General features: G+C 43.4%; 1 protein-coding gene across 1 annotated transcript; it reads right to left on the bottom strand.

Annotated features, from left to right (window-relative positions):
* Positions 1–1,975: 1,975 nt before the first annotated feature.
* On the bottom strand, positions 1,976–11,731 carry LOC104069286 (fatty acid desaturase 1-like; the record flags this gene model as incomplete). The annotated part of the gene is made up of 11 exons (XM_009576618.1): positions 1,976–2,027; positions 2,211–2,336; positions 3,083–3,162; positions 3,883–3,979; positions 4,656–4,753; positions 5,584–5,660; positions 7,519–7,579; positions 9,033–9,161; positions 9,334–9,435; positions 9,826–10,023; positions 11,621–11,731. Coding segments are annotated over 11 exons (1,131 nt in total), but the record flags the coding sequence as incomplete, so codon positions are not given.
* Positions 11,732–14,967: the final 3,236 nt, after the last annotated feature.

Genomic DNA, 14,967 nt, shown 5'->3' with positions numbered 1-14,967 from the left:
ACTATTAGGGTTTGGATCAGCGCTGTTAGGGTTCGGGTTAGTGCCTATAAGTGTTGGGGTTAAGGTTAGGGTCATTAGGGTTAGAGTTATGCCTAGTGTTACAGCTGGTTAGGGATGTTAGTAGAGTTAGGGTTAAGGTAAGGGTTAGGGCCATTAAGGCAAAGGTTAGGTTTAGGGTTGGTGTTATGGTTAGGGCCTGTTAGGGTTCGAGTCACTGTTAGGGTCAGGACTGTTAGGGTTAGGGCCATTAGGATTAGGGTCTATTAGGTTTTGGATAAAGGTTAGTGCCTGTTATGGTCTGTTTGCATCTCTCAAAGTTACAGGACAATGCAATTGTCCTGTGATTTAAACTTTATTTCATGAGCTCATTAAGAAATTTGACAAGATTTGACACAACGAACGGGCTCAATCCCCTGTTGCCTAGACTGGCCTATCATGTGAATTCACTTATTCACCACTCAGGTCATAAGATTTCATAACTTATAACCCATAACTCTTAATTCATGCACCTATGACAAAAAAAAAAAAAAAAAATTAGTTCCCTAGCCGACGGTGAGAGTCTCATCCTTCCTCCTCCATCGCGGCGCGGGCATCTCCTGTATCACACTGGGAAGCGCGAAAGCCTCAACAGTCCAGCTGCTGTTGGATCTGCTTCAAAAGCATTTACAGATTTCAAACCACAGCCATTTTTATGACTTACAACACGTGTTTCCAATGCTTAGCTGCTACAAGAAACTCTCAGTTGGCTTTTCAGATGCATAACTGAAGATGGTATTCATCTAGAGGCATACATACAAATACATACACCCTCCCCACACCCTAGGATAAGCAACTTGAAATGCATACAATGAGTTTCTTTTGTACAGGTTAAAATATATACCAGAAGTGTATTGGCACCCTTAGTCCCAGTAATCACAAGAGGGAAATACAGCAAGGCTGTGTACTAGATACAATGTCTGTTCTGGTGCTGCCTCCTTATTAAGGAGAAGAGACTATGAGCACTCTTTTTTCCCCCAGTGCACTCCTTAAATAAAGAACCCAGGATTATTTCTTAATAGAAAATTATAAGCAACAATCCACATTTGATTGAGAGAGCTCAGTTCCAGGAACTCAGTTGTGTTACTTCTAGGTTTATTACTCATGTATACTAGCGGATAATAATACTATTCAGTGTTTAAGAGCACTTTGGGGCACAGGCTTGACAGGAGACCTCATGGTTATAAACAACTCAGCCAGACCAGCATGGGGAGTGTACGCATGGCTCAGCCCAACACAAAGTACAAAAAACAAACAATGAATAAAGAAACTTTGAAGAAAACAGCAGGCTTAAGCTGTTTTCAACCCTTATATTTCTTCTGACAACTGGGGATGCCTGGCAGTGTGACAATGAGGATGCTCTAGAGAGCAGTAATGGGGGAAACATTTATGTTGTTATTCAACTGCATATTGCAATTGCTATACTCTAAGTGTGATATGTAGTTTATTATAATTTGTTACGATTTAAGCGCATTGCTGGAACACCATGTTAATTCAAAATCCTCTACAATTTCAAATAAGCAAATGTTGTATTAAGCATTAAACCCTCCACATGAGGAGTGCCTGAAAAAAAAACTGGTCAGAGGACTCTGACATGAAGCTAAGTGTGTGCAGCTCCACCAGTCCATAATCTGACTTGAACACATACTCAGGCTCATGAATGCTCTTAGCCATATTTACTTAGATGCAGCTAGCAAAGAGTTTCTCCTGTTCTAAGCAGTCATCTCCTGCTTGCCCTATCCACTCTTAACATATCTGAAACAAAACACCAGAAAAGACCAGAAGTAAAATTCAGGTAACTTCATATCTATTGGAATCATATCCTTCGGTTCTTATCCATTTTCTTCTGCCTTAGAGTCTCTTACGGTTCCTGCTCCTCAGCTTGCTGGGAATGCAAAGACGTGGCAGGCTGTGAATGGTACCATCAAGCCTTATCTTCTTATTTGTGTAGGTAGGCGTCAAGCCAGAGCTCTCCTGAATTCTTCAGAGAGCTGAGAGAGAGAGCACAAGGGGCAACATTTTGCAGGGTTGCTTAGGGGAGTGTTGGTGGGGACAAGGGAAATGAGGGTTTCTGTGCGTGGATTTGTAAAAGAAGAACAAGCCACCTCTTGTTCTGAGGCTTCCAGCCTCTCCTACATCCTTCTGCAATGTTTTGCCAGTGTGTTGTTACTTACTGCACAATGTCTGCAAAAGCCGTGAGCAGCGGCTTACATTGGTACTCGATGCCGTGTTTGGCACACAAGGACTTCACCAGAGGAGCCACCTTCCAGTAGTTGTGTCTTGGCATTGTGGGGAATAGGCTGTGAACAGGAGACAGACAAGTTCTCTTCCAGCGCCCCATAAGAAATACTACCTTTCACATGTTCACATTCATTATTACTTCCCAGGGATCACACAGCTCACGCTGAGGGTCTGTAGCTGCCCCTGACTCTTCTTTCCCCTTGGTGTGCTTTTAGCACAAGTAACTCGTAAGACTTTCCTGCTTTCCCCCTCCATTATTTTCCACAGTTTTCTCTAGCATCTCTGAAGCAACATTTCTCCAAATTAAGTGATGCCAGAAACTGGAAGAATCTACTTCCCCGCCTCCCCTTTCTGCAGAACTAACCATTTCCATAGCACAGAAAAGGAGATGAGCCCATCCTCCAGTTGCCTGTCTCTAGAGTAATAGTGTAAGCCGTCAATATAGGTAGGCTTAAACTACCGTGTCGGACTATAAACAGGGTGCCTTAGCATGTGCATGTTCACTAATGCTTACGAGCTACTGCTTTGGATAGACCCTGTTGCTGTCTGTATGGTTTCATAGCTCCTGCCCATGTTCAATTTTTGCTAGTCATTCTCACCTTCCTGTGGGTCCAGGGAAGGTTTTGAATTACACTATGATTCTCTTTAGGGTTTTCAGTCTTTTTAAAGACAAACTCATTGGTGCCCCACAACTGTTTGTAGAATTCAGAGCAAAGAAGAACAGGGAAAAGAAAAGAAAAAAGGGAAGAAAAAATATTTTTTAAAAAAAGAGGGAAGAAAATTCTCCCTCAGGGTGTGTACTCACTGATGTTCAATCTGGAAGTTCAGATGCCCAGTAAACCAGTCATTGAACAGAGACTGCTCGACATTGCATGTTGCCTGGAGCTAGAGGGGGGGAAAAGAAAGCAAAGTCAGTACAAATGGGTGACTGCAGCCTTTCTCATTTGTCTGAAGAGCACAGTATGCTGTGCTGCTCTGTTCTGTTGTTTTCTTCTAGCCTAAGCTGAGCTACCTCAAGCCAGGGATCATAATCCTCCTTCAGCTCCGTGGACCAGCAGAGGTATGTAGACTGGCTAACATGGACCATGGTAAAACTAGGAGTTGACTCTGTGCTCCTGTGAATGCATGTGAAAAACAGTCAAAAGTTCCTCCTGGGTCTTCTCAAACCTATTTCTGCAGAAAAAGCAGAGATGGCAGGGTACTTCTGTGATGGTCAGACTTTACTGCTGGACTCCAGTAAGTCTCTCTGCAAAGAGGGGACACCACACTGGCATTCTACTCGTGCAAAATTGCTCAGCAAGAGCAGGACACAAACTTCCATCTCCGCATAAGTGCAAAAAGTCCAAGACAGAATGATGCAATAAGTGGGGAGGTGGGTATGTTTAGGAAATAGAGCTGGGACCTAGCTTTGATTTTAGATTGCCCATGAATGTATCATTGCTGTCCTTCTTCACTGTTATTGTAACTGAATCCCATTATCCTATTAACCTTCACTTCCCAGTTACCAACAGGTTTTCACCCTTAATGCAATAGAGGGCTTGCTTGTCTTATGGTTGGAATTTGCACCTGTATGGCCACAATTCTTAAGAATGGAAAATATTTTACCTGAGTAGACACCCAGTCCAAATTGTTGTCATAGTAAATATCCATAGGGATATGGTTCATCTGTGAAACCCAGACAAACCAGCTGCTCTCCAGCATCCTGTGCAATCAGACAAGAGGCCAGCATTCAGTAACAGGTAAGCAAGTCAGTAATGAACCATTGAAATAACAGCGTAGCCAGACTTACAAACACATGGCTGAACACCAGCCTTGCTAATCCAGCACCTGGAAGAACTTCCAAAACCTGGAAGTTTCATACTTCCTTATGAAACTCATGATTATTTAAGAGGTTTTGTTATGAAAATGATGTAGGCTGTTATTCGTCTTGTTTTATCTGTAGCCAAGGACCAAACCGACTAGAGTCAGTAAAATGGTCCAAGTGGAGAGCGTATTGTCCATTCAAGCCAATGCTGCTGGACAATGCCTGGGCATTTGCAAGCCCAGGCTAAGCTGTTTCTGTTAAACGTTCTCTTTCTCTAACCAGTAGCAGACCCAACACCCAAAGCACTGAACGTTATGTAAGGTGAATATTCCTCGATTTGCTCAGCACTCAGTGAAGTCTCTGCTGCCAGAGCCAACGAGACGACATAAAACTTGAACTAGCAACTAAGCAGAAGAGTCTTAATTTAACTTTACGGAATTCAAAAAAAAAAAAAAAAAAAAAAGAGATGGTTAAGGAGAATATGGAAAGATAAGCAAAGGCAGAGAAAGGCAGGCAGGCACAGATGGAAAGAATACATAGAAGAAGGCTGAAGAACCTTCTAAAAAGATATCACCTGAATATAAAATAGTACGCCAGGAGACTCTTTATTTCTAATAATGATCCATAAGTAAAAAAGAATCTGATATAGAAGGTCAGCATCCAGGCCAAGTCCTACCAAAACCAGAGACAACAAGAAAAGAAAATAATTATAAATTACATTTGCTTAAATCTTTTTCTAAGCTTCATGTTATATGTACAAGAGAACAATCTACATTCAGCTTCTGTAGCTTTTGCTAAATTGGATCATCTGGAGCAATCCAAGTTAACACAAGTTAATAACACTTTTTTACAGCTTGCTATAATGAGATGACTCTGAGCATTCACGCCTAGTAAGTAGATTAACGTATTAGCAAATGACTGTGCATTCAGAACCATGAGTTGAAGACTTGTCTCAGATCACCGCCCAGGACTCCACAGCGAGCTAAGTGCTAGAGCAACCATCCCGTCTGGGCTGGGAGTTGCTCTGTCTTGTATACATAACACACGCAAGAGAAGGAAGTGTGAAGCATTAATTCCGGCTGCCTGGCGTCGGAAGTAATGCCAAGTATATGCATTCTGCTAACAAATCAACCACAAAATTTCCTATAAATCCACATCTTCCCATTCCTGACCGCTACGGACCTTCCAATTTGCTTCCAAAACCAAAGGAGACAGTACACGTCATGGTTCTGCAAACGAGGCAAAGCAGTACAAGCCAAACAGCCTGTTGCTTGTTTTCAGGCTTTTGTCATTGAGTTGGGGAACATAACGAGTTTAGCAGAAAGTATGCAGAGCCCCTGAAAACGCTGCACCAAACTGACTGTCACATTGGGCTTAACTGAATGGCGTACAGTGTCACACAGCAGGGACTGAGCTCTGGACAGAAGCTGGCTCCACATTCAGAAGAAAGGTTGAAGGCCCACAACTGACCCCTTCTTGGTTGCACGAGTAGCAGTACTTACCACCCAATACCTTTTTGTGTATGCAATATAAAACGTGTGGCAGTGGAAGTAGGTGGGAAACAGGAGCGGAGGAAGAGCTGTAAGGGAGAATTCATTATCACTGGTAATGTCATGGACTGAATGACAGATAATCAAACTGGAAGCAGAGGATCCCTGAACAGCTACTCAGTACGGAGAATATTCTGAGAAGTTTTAGGGCTGCAGAGTTTTCTGGGTGATACCGGTAGGCATCAACGCAGCCAAACAGTAAGCAATCTGGGAGCCTGCTGACCTCAAGAGGTAAAACAAAGGTAAGACAAGAAGCTCTCTGAAGCTTGACTGAGGACAGTTCCTGCTCTTCAGCATGACAGCCTGCTACTGCTTGTGTCACCTGGCAGGACAGGTCGTATTGCCTTCCGCTTCCTCACGGAGAGCTATGACCTCGGCTTCTTTTAGAAAAGAGTGAAAACAAAAAGGGATGTGGAGAATCCTGAGAAATAAGGAGGACAAGACCCCAGAAGCTTAATAATCCTTTTGAGTACCACAGTAAGTAACCACTTTGCAGGAAAGCAACTGACTGATACTGGTTAGGATGCTGTATTAGTCCCCCTAAACATTTCTAGGTCTGCCCATTAATCTGACAGTGCTTACAAACCTGAGATTTCATTTTAGGCTTTTAACTGAGGAACAGCCACAAAGGACTATTTTGAGAAGTGGCTTCCACAGCCCCAAAGCTTACCTGGCTCCCCATTCTGTTGTTCAAAGCAGGGCAACAACAGGAATACCTATGAAATCCCTTGCCCACCAGGGATTTCGGGTTGCACGAACAGCTCAAACTCAACCTTCCGAACGGACATCTCAGTTGTACTCAAAAACCAAAACAACAACAAAAAGCCCTTAGACTGTTCTTTAGATTTGAATACTGCTGAAAGATGTGGTGTGACATTGTAACTCAGAGCCACTGTGGAGGACGTGGAAGATCTGGGGTAGGATCATCTTCCTCAAATAGGCATCTCCGAGTTGCGTATCCGAGATGCGCGTATCTGAACGAACCCTGCTGGTTCCGTCCAGCCGCTTGAGAGAAAAGCCACTACTGGCAGTTCCTGCCGTCCTGAGAGGTCAAGGGAAAAACCCAGGTCAAATTAATCACACCTTGGAAGTGCCCATTTCTGCTGGGCTTTAGGGTTCAAATTCATACTCTCCTCTTTTCAGAGAGGCATGCTAAGCAGCAGACTAGACCAGACTATTCTGGAGAGATGCAAGAGGCGGTATCTCCTTCTCCCGTGTTGAAATTGTGCTGCTTTGCAAAAGGAATAAAGCTCCACTAAGACGGGAAGAAGGGGGCAGGAGCGAGAACCTAGAGATCGGGGCACCGACAGCGGAGAAATTCTGAATTTTTCCTCTGCTCTGTTTACGCACTTTATTAGCCATACATTATACAGCTCACATAAACAGTCTCTGGAGCCCTCATCACACCCTCCCAAGTAACTTCCTTAATTAGTGAGTTAAGAGTTTTTCTCCTTTTCTCTGTCCAAATAGATGTAGACTTATTTTTGCAAATTTTTAAGATGACGCAAAGTTTTAAGATGACCTGGGATAAGCGTACCCCACTACTTTTTCTACCCTGGAACAAACTTAAGCCCTTTGGTTAGAAATTCTCAAACCAAATTAATGTGTTTCAAGTCAAGAAGGGCACAGAAACACATAGGATCATATGATAATTCAGGCTGGAAAGGACCTCAGGATCTCAGAGCAGCATCAGCTATGAGGTCAGACCAGGTTACATGGGGTTTTATCCACTCGGGTCTTCAACTCCTCCAAAAATTAGATGCAAACTGATTATTATGTTCTTTGATGCAGGCACCTTAGTTTTGCTCAAGTCCTACAGGTCAAAAGTAAGACCTACAAGCCCCATTAGTACCCCTCATGGTATTGCAGGAGAATGGAGATACTCACTGATGAAGAAGTATTTGTGTTGGTGATTGTATGGCATGTATTTTTTCTTTTTGATCCCAAGCTGAGAAAAGAAAGAGCAAAAAAAATACTGAGTGGAAACTAAGCAATCTGCACAGGTAACTTGCTGTTTTCCATTCTTTCTTCCCCAGAGGCACTCTTCTTCCACACTTCCCACAACCCCCATCCCTACTGTATCCCTCTTCTGTACCTGTCCTATTAGTTTACATACATAATAACCTTTTCTATAAATCCTCATTCCATTAACGTAAGGCTTTACTGCCTTACAGCTTTGTAAAGTCCTTCAGAGATAAACTGCTAAGCAAGCATGTGATTTTTCTCCAGTAGGGGAAAATAAATTAAGCGATTGCTGAAAAGTAGTTCTAGATATACTTACGACAAGCCAAAACAGAGGTAACAGCCCATAAGAAAAACCTACGTTGGTATATGGTAGGAAGGAAACTGCTGTCACAGATACCACCATTGTCTGGGTTGGAACTGAATGATGTAGTAAAAACTATAGCAGAACATTTCATCCATTAAAAGATGGTGTGATCTGTAAGTTATGATAAAAATAATTTTGGGGGTGGATAGAGGTGAATTTTAACTGGTGAATTTCCTTGGGTTTGTGTTCTTACCACATTCATAATTCATTTGGGGAAATATTAGATATTTCAAGGCCAAGCTATATTATTGGTCAAAAATAGCCATATGTATCTTCTCTCTACCCCTACATTCTTCTCTGATTCTGTACACTTAAATGACAGTTTCATGATGGCAAAGGTCTTCCAAGGAGAAAAATGTTTCACGGCTGTAGCTACTCTGACAGGGTCTCAAGAACTGATGAAGTTGTACAACAAAAGGGGTTCAGCATTGTCTTAGGTTGTTGCTCCTGGCAGTGGCCTAGCAGTACAAGCTGAGAGCATCCCATCTGGTCAAGTGACTTCTGCCCACTAGAGGGACCTGCCAACCAGTCCTACAGAGCTCCAGGCACAGCCCTTGGTTATTCAGTCCTGCTGTGCTGGCTGCCTTTCACAGCAAGGCTTCTGCCTTCTCCTAGGAGGCATAGACATGCCAAAGCAACCTGTATCTCTGAGCCTCAGACATTAATATTAAAGTAATAACCCCAAGCCAACTGCAGACCTGCTTTATATTAATGTTTACAAGCTATCTAATAATCATTAATTATGTTGTTCTACTAGGTCATTAGGTTGCTATAACCATTAATAGTCTTTTTATTGATGGCTTTTCCACCCTATGTATGATGCACGTACATCATGTCTGATTTATTTACAACTACTTGTCAACTGTTCAAGAAATTTTTAAAGGAACTGAATGTGAAATGTGACCTGCTTTCAAAGGCTGAAGAAAGTAGACACAGATGAAAGCAATCTTTTTTCAGAAGCTGTCATCACATCTTAGTTTTAGATCTTTATGGTACAGCGTGCTTTTTTTGGCTAGGGTGTTCTTCCCAGTTCCTAGTACACAAGCGCGCACACACACACACACACACTGACCTCCACAGAGAATTTCTTCCCCAAAGTAAACAAGAAAGGGTGCATATCAATGTCAGGATCTTTCTGGAAGCAGTTGGGTTTGGCATGGTGTTGGGAGTGCAGAAGAGTCCACCATTTGGCTGATGCCCCCTGTTTTAGTGAAGAACAAAGTACGAAAAGGAGAATGCTTTCAGAGCCAGATTCTCTCCAGTTCCCCTCCTTCGCCCAGTGCTGAACACACTGTCCTCCACAGTCTTCAGAACACACACTTTTACAGGAAAGCCATCAAATCTAAGAAGTTTTTCCAGGGTCAGGTACTTACAATCAAATGACACATCACAAACTTATGCAGCAAGTGGTTCCACTTGGTCTCCCTGAATACTGAAAGGTGTCCTAAATCATGTTGTAACCATGAAGCCTGGACCTGGAAGAGGAAAAAGAAAACATTGGGAGTGGGAAAAAAGAGGAATCGAGACCAGGACATTGCCACATCCTTTGCTTTGAAATATCAGGATGTATTTCTTGGACAGTGCTCCAAAGTCACAATCAGAAATGAACTATGAAATCCTGATACTCTTTAGGCTTCCCCTAGAATATATCTTGCTGAAAGAATCCCAGGCTTAGTGGGCGCTCCCCACATGCGGAATTTCTTCTTTACGTCTTCTGCAAACACATGCCATATAGTGGTTGTCTTCTAATGACAAAGGAGAACTATGCCAAGTAAGGAAATGGAAGACTACAAAACTGCAGTAGTATTATGTGTATGAAAGTTGATGCAAGTCCACGTGTACATGCTGTGGACTTAGTTGCTTACCTGGGAAATGGTCAGCACCGCCAGAGAGACAATAAAGGGCATTAAGGATGTCCCAAAGTAGAAGAGAATGAGCCAAGCAGCAGTATCCAACAGGAGGATGTGAGCGAGGTGCAGGAAGAAGAAGAGTTGATTTGGCTTCAGAAGTCCCATTTTCTCAACAGTCGCACGCAATTCACGGAAGTCTTTCACCAGCATTTTCTGTGGGAAGCACCAGTGTTACATGTTCCCTGTTTCTGCAGTGTAGCACTGCAGCCTCAAAAGCCAAGGACCACTTTAATAGAGGAAAGAAAGAGCAAAGGATCTGGCCAAATGGGCAAGAGCTGGGCTTGCACACAAGTAAACTTCATCATTGCTCTCCTACAGCTTCTCTGTGTCTTTGCCTGATAAGGTACATGGAGCAGCAAGCAGCAGCCATCACGGAGCACAATGTCTGTACCCCCAACCCCTAAGACTATATCTTTGGTGCTTCTTCCAGCATCTTCTTGGCAGGTAGCGTAGGGCTCGGATGGAAGTTGTGTCTAGTGGAAGGTGTGGTGTATGTGCATGAACATAGCATGCCATCTTGTGGTAGGCCTTTGGGATGAAATTATTCCTCTTCTGCTACCAGTTCCAACAGATCAATATATGTTTTCACTTTACCCTTCCCAAGATTAACGGGAGGGTTAAATGCCTGTATGAAAATGGCACCTACAGCCCAGCTGGCCTCAGGCTGGTGGGCGCTGAAGAAGGAGGATGGAACAAGAAACGAGCACAGCACAGGTGCTAGACCAACCCACCTTTGCCTTTGCCAGCTCCGCAGATGCCTCCCAAGTCTGATTCCTGTCTCCATGCAGCCCGCCCCACAAAGGAGCTTGCCAGCCTACTTTCCCAAGCATTTAGAGGAAATGGAGTTTCAACGGAGCAAGACACATGCAGGCTCTGGTGCAGGGCAGCTATGGAATCAAGAAATAGGCATGGCCACAGGTGGGTAAGAGGGTTCATGAGGTTCCCACCGACATAGGAAACGTGGCCATGCCGTTCTGGGACAGCCAGACTGCTCTGAGTTGTGTTTCTAATGCCTGAGTTACATGGGGCCATGTATCATCTTGCCCCCCTTCAGCATGCAGTGGGGGACTGTGCGAAGGAAGAGTCAGGGCAGGCTGGGAGGAATGGGGAAAACTCTTGGAGAGTGGGAAGAAATGAGGACCACACAGCCCAGGGAATATTCGTACTCCAAGACCATTCCTGTTCTGTTGTCTGTGCCTCCCTCATGAGGTTTTCTTTGACGTACTAGGCTGGTGACTCTCACAGTGCCATCAAGAGTGCTTCTGTGAACGATTGTGCAATTCAACCTTGAGACTGATGCAAGAAGGCTGTCCAAATGGGCAACGCCGATACAGCCTGTGAAACTTAATTCAAGGCTAAAACGCTCTACCTGCAGTCTCTCCCCACAGATACCTAACAGAAGGGAGTACAGTCTGAAAATTTACTATCAGCTGGAAAGAATTACTTAATTTCTGGCTAGCTATTTCTCAACGCGAGGGAAAGGAGAAAAGGTGATAGCTGTGATATTCACGAGAGCAAAACAAGGCTCTGCTATTTTTGTAGAGTTGCTGTGATAAGAAAAATTCATCTTCAGGAAACTCATTCTCAACCACATAATGCGGATTTATTATTTCTAAGTAGTAGCACAAAAAATTGTGAAGAACCTGGATCCCATTGTTCCAGGAGCTACGCTGATACAGAAGAACAAGGTCTAATCTCAGAATATTTCCCTTTAATCTGTCTTTGATCTGATTTACGAGGATAGACTTACATTTTTAGTGGGCTCTATACTGGGTTGATCCGGTGCCAGCTCCCCAATCTGCAGTGACTTCAAGTACTTGCTCACCAGCACCTTGTCAACATGGAATGCTACAAAGGCATCCTGCAAATGCACGAGAGTGAAGGAAGAGGTAAGAAAAACAAATCCTATGGTACTAACCTCGATGTGCACAGTAAGACGTTCACTGTGGAGGAAGCGCAATGTTAAAGATGGCTGATTTACCTTTCTATCTCCTCAAGCTTTTGTTGACCTTTTTCTTCTCTTGTCCTTAAGTGAGATCTTATTTCAGCTGGCAAACAAGAGAGGTCTGACTTCCACTACTGCAATTACTACAGGTATGCAAGCTCCGTAATACAAAATTGAATGAATCTCCATTGTACGCCTAAAGCAGAGTTTAGTTCCCTTGCCTTTCTTCTTCCCCCGCTTCTCAACCCCAATGACTTTTCCATCTTCCTGGATATCCAGGTGCCCAAAAGACCTTTCTTATCAGCGGACCAGAATCTTCTTCGTTGTGCAGTTTGTCAAAAGAGAAAATTGCCCTTTAAATCCGACTGCTTAAAAGAAAAATGTGGTTCCTCTTATTCACTGGGTAGAGAACTCCACTCCCAAATTAACTAAGACAGGAAGCGTTTCATCAAGGACCAAGTGATACCAGAGAACTTTCTATTTTTCTCTAGTACTTGGAAGTATTCAGAAGGAAATGAATGCAAAAGCCCAGGCCTGGTGTTACTGATCTCTCTGAAAGACAGGAGCATGAACAGGCAGTGGTGTGATAGCCTTCAGGCAGGGCTGGGGACAGAAAGGATGGGATGCAGAAAAGCAGGGGAGGAGACAACTGCATTGACAGAGGATGACGGGGGCAGTTGGAGCCCTGAAGAAACAGGAGCACACGCTTGGATATGCCAGAGCTGAGACTGAGCTGAGCTGTGAACTCAGTCTGTAGGAAAGGAACTTCCCCTGAAGATTCTCCAACCACGGAAAACTGCTTTTGTACATCCAAGTAAAGGCCTTCAACTTATTGATCTGCTTGCATGCCTGCTTGTGCACCAGCTTTCATCTGATTCAATTTAGTCATTCTAAACAGACCAGAATCTGTGCTCTGTTGCTTTCCAGCCCCAGAGTTAGAACAGAATCATCAAATGGTTTGGGTTGGAAGGGACCTTTAAAGGTCATCTAGTCCAACCCACCTGCCATGGGCAGGGACATCTTCAACTACATCAGTTGCTCAGAGCCCCTGATGTAGGGGGCTGCCTGCGCAAATGTTTATTCAGAATGGTTGTGTGACAAAATGAAGTTGTTTAGCTAATCTCTCTGAGCAAACTGCCACAGAATTTCTCTCCTGTATTCCAAAATGACACAGGCCTGGGCAACGGCGTGACAAACACCGAGGCATATATGTAACATATAATAATAAATACTGTGCATGTAATCGCTATCACTGATGAAACAAAAAATCAGCAAGCAGTTTCTCTGCAAAATAATCTACTGCAAGTACCCCGTTATTTCATGGTGTTGCAACATCAGGTGTTTTTACAGTCTCCAAAATTCAACAAAATTTTGCCAAATTCAGCCAAAAATTCCAGTCTCAAGATCGTTGCTCCTGTTTTCTGAGTCATCTCATTCCTTAACTCTGCTAGTCTATCCTTTGTGAGAAAACACCACAACAAAAAACAGCAATAAAAGGACTCCTTGTCACAGTTTTGTGCAGTGTCACCCTTACTAATATTGTGGCATTAATTATACTCATTTTTCCATTCCTCAGGTTTCTTTTCTTACTGAGAGCCTTCCATATTTTTCATCCGCTCCTAAGTTATCATCTTGCAAGGCTATATGCTCTTGGTACAATCTTCCAGTCACACTAAGATAATTTTTTAATTTTTCATGCTATACATCCAAAAGATTAAGCAATTGGCCTATTCCAAGATGCACAGACCTCACTAAAGTCTTACGGATTTTCTTAATAAACGCTTCTTTCACGTCTTTTTGTCTCTGCCTCCCAGACTGACTAAAAAGCCTATTGAATTCACACTGTCTCATGAAACTGCTCTTAGTAACGAAGAGGAGTTTCTTACTTCACCCACAATGTCCTGGATATATTCCCACTGCAACTCAGTGTGGATACAACCAAGTTGGCTGTAAACGAGATAGTTCACACATAATCAGGCTGCACAGGAGAGCACAGGAGCCCCCACACACTGATTTACCCTGCTTCTGTTAGAGGGTGACTAGTGCCAGCAAGGCTTCCTCTGTACTGTATTACACGAATAATATATAGCAAATATTCCACCTTTTACTCTCCTCCACAGGTTTTGCTGAGGCCAAGATGCACAGCCTGCAAGCTTGCAGAGTTCAAGCAGGGCAAGATACTCCAGTATCACATGTATCGATTTGCCTTGGAATAAATACATATTCATCCATTGTCTGGGGTATTCCAGCATCCTAAAATGAGAAAAACCTGACAGTACTAACTAGAGCAAATGAATGATGGAAAATTCAGAATGCAAAGTGTAGCTAATCCAGAATTTGAAATTTAACCTTAATGGACTGAAAATTATTTTTATTTCCATGACCCTCAAATATCCTTTATATATGGAAGATCAGGGAACTATTCGCCTTGGTTTGTTTTTTTTTTTCTTTCAAAATACACAGCAAGGAAGCAATCACATTTGTCACATCTTTGTATAGATATTAATTTACGACTGTTTTCTACCCTTCCTGCATTTACCAGAAGGCAAGAACTCCAAGGAATTTGCTGAATGTTCTGGTGTGTGTTTTCCCACAGGTTTCCATGGCATTAAAATAGCAGTCAGACAAGGGAAGATGACGAGCAGGAGTCGTCTTGCCCACATGCTAACTCGCCAGCAGCTGGGCATTTGTTAACTGGCCGATTCTTTCAATTTTGTTCATCTCAAGGGTCAGAAGGACCACATGCAATAACTGCAGAAACTTTTCTAGAAGACTGCTTGGGAAAGCATGCCGTCTTTGCTTTCCCTCCCAGTTACGCCGGGTGGCATTTAGGAGGGATACCTTTCCTAAAGGTATGTTTCTGGAAGCAGCTACTGTCATTGCCACAGGGCTGATGCACTACTTATGGCAGCTTCCCCACCTTCCCCTGGCTGTAAGCAATCACTGCAGTTCACAGTAGCTGCAAAAGCAAGACGGGCGGATAAAAGCAATCCTAAAGACTTTAGCTGGATAAACAGTTACATCCGCGTTGCCCCACGGGCTAAACCTCTTTATGTGCCTGTTTCCATAGCATGAGGCTGGAAAGCTTGGACGGAGCAGCAACACTACATACTCCCGGTCCCGCTGCATCCCCCCGTCCCGGCCCCGCTGCA

Source organism: Fulmarus glacialis, unplaced genomic scaffold, assembly GCF_000690835.1.
Source record: "Fulmarus glacialis isolate BGI_N327 unplaced genomic scaffold, ASM69083v1 scaffold14804, whole genome shotgun sequence".
In the NCBI taxonomy this organism is placed as follows: Eukaryota; Metazoa; Chordata; class Aves; order Procellariiformes; family Procellariidae; genus Fulmarus; species Fulmarus glacialis.
The sequence above is the reverse complement of the archived record's forward strand: the minus strand, read 5'-3'. Positions and strand labels throughout refer to the sequence as shown.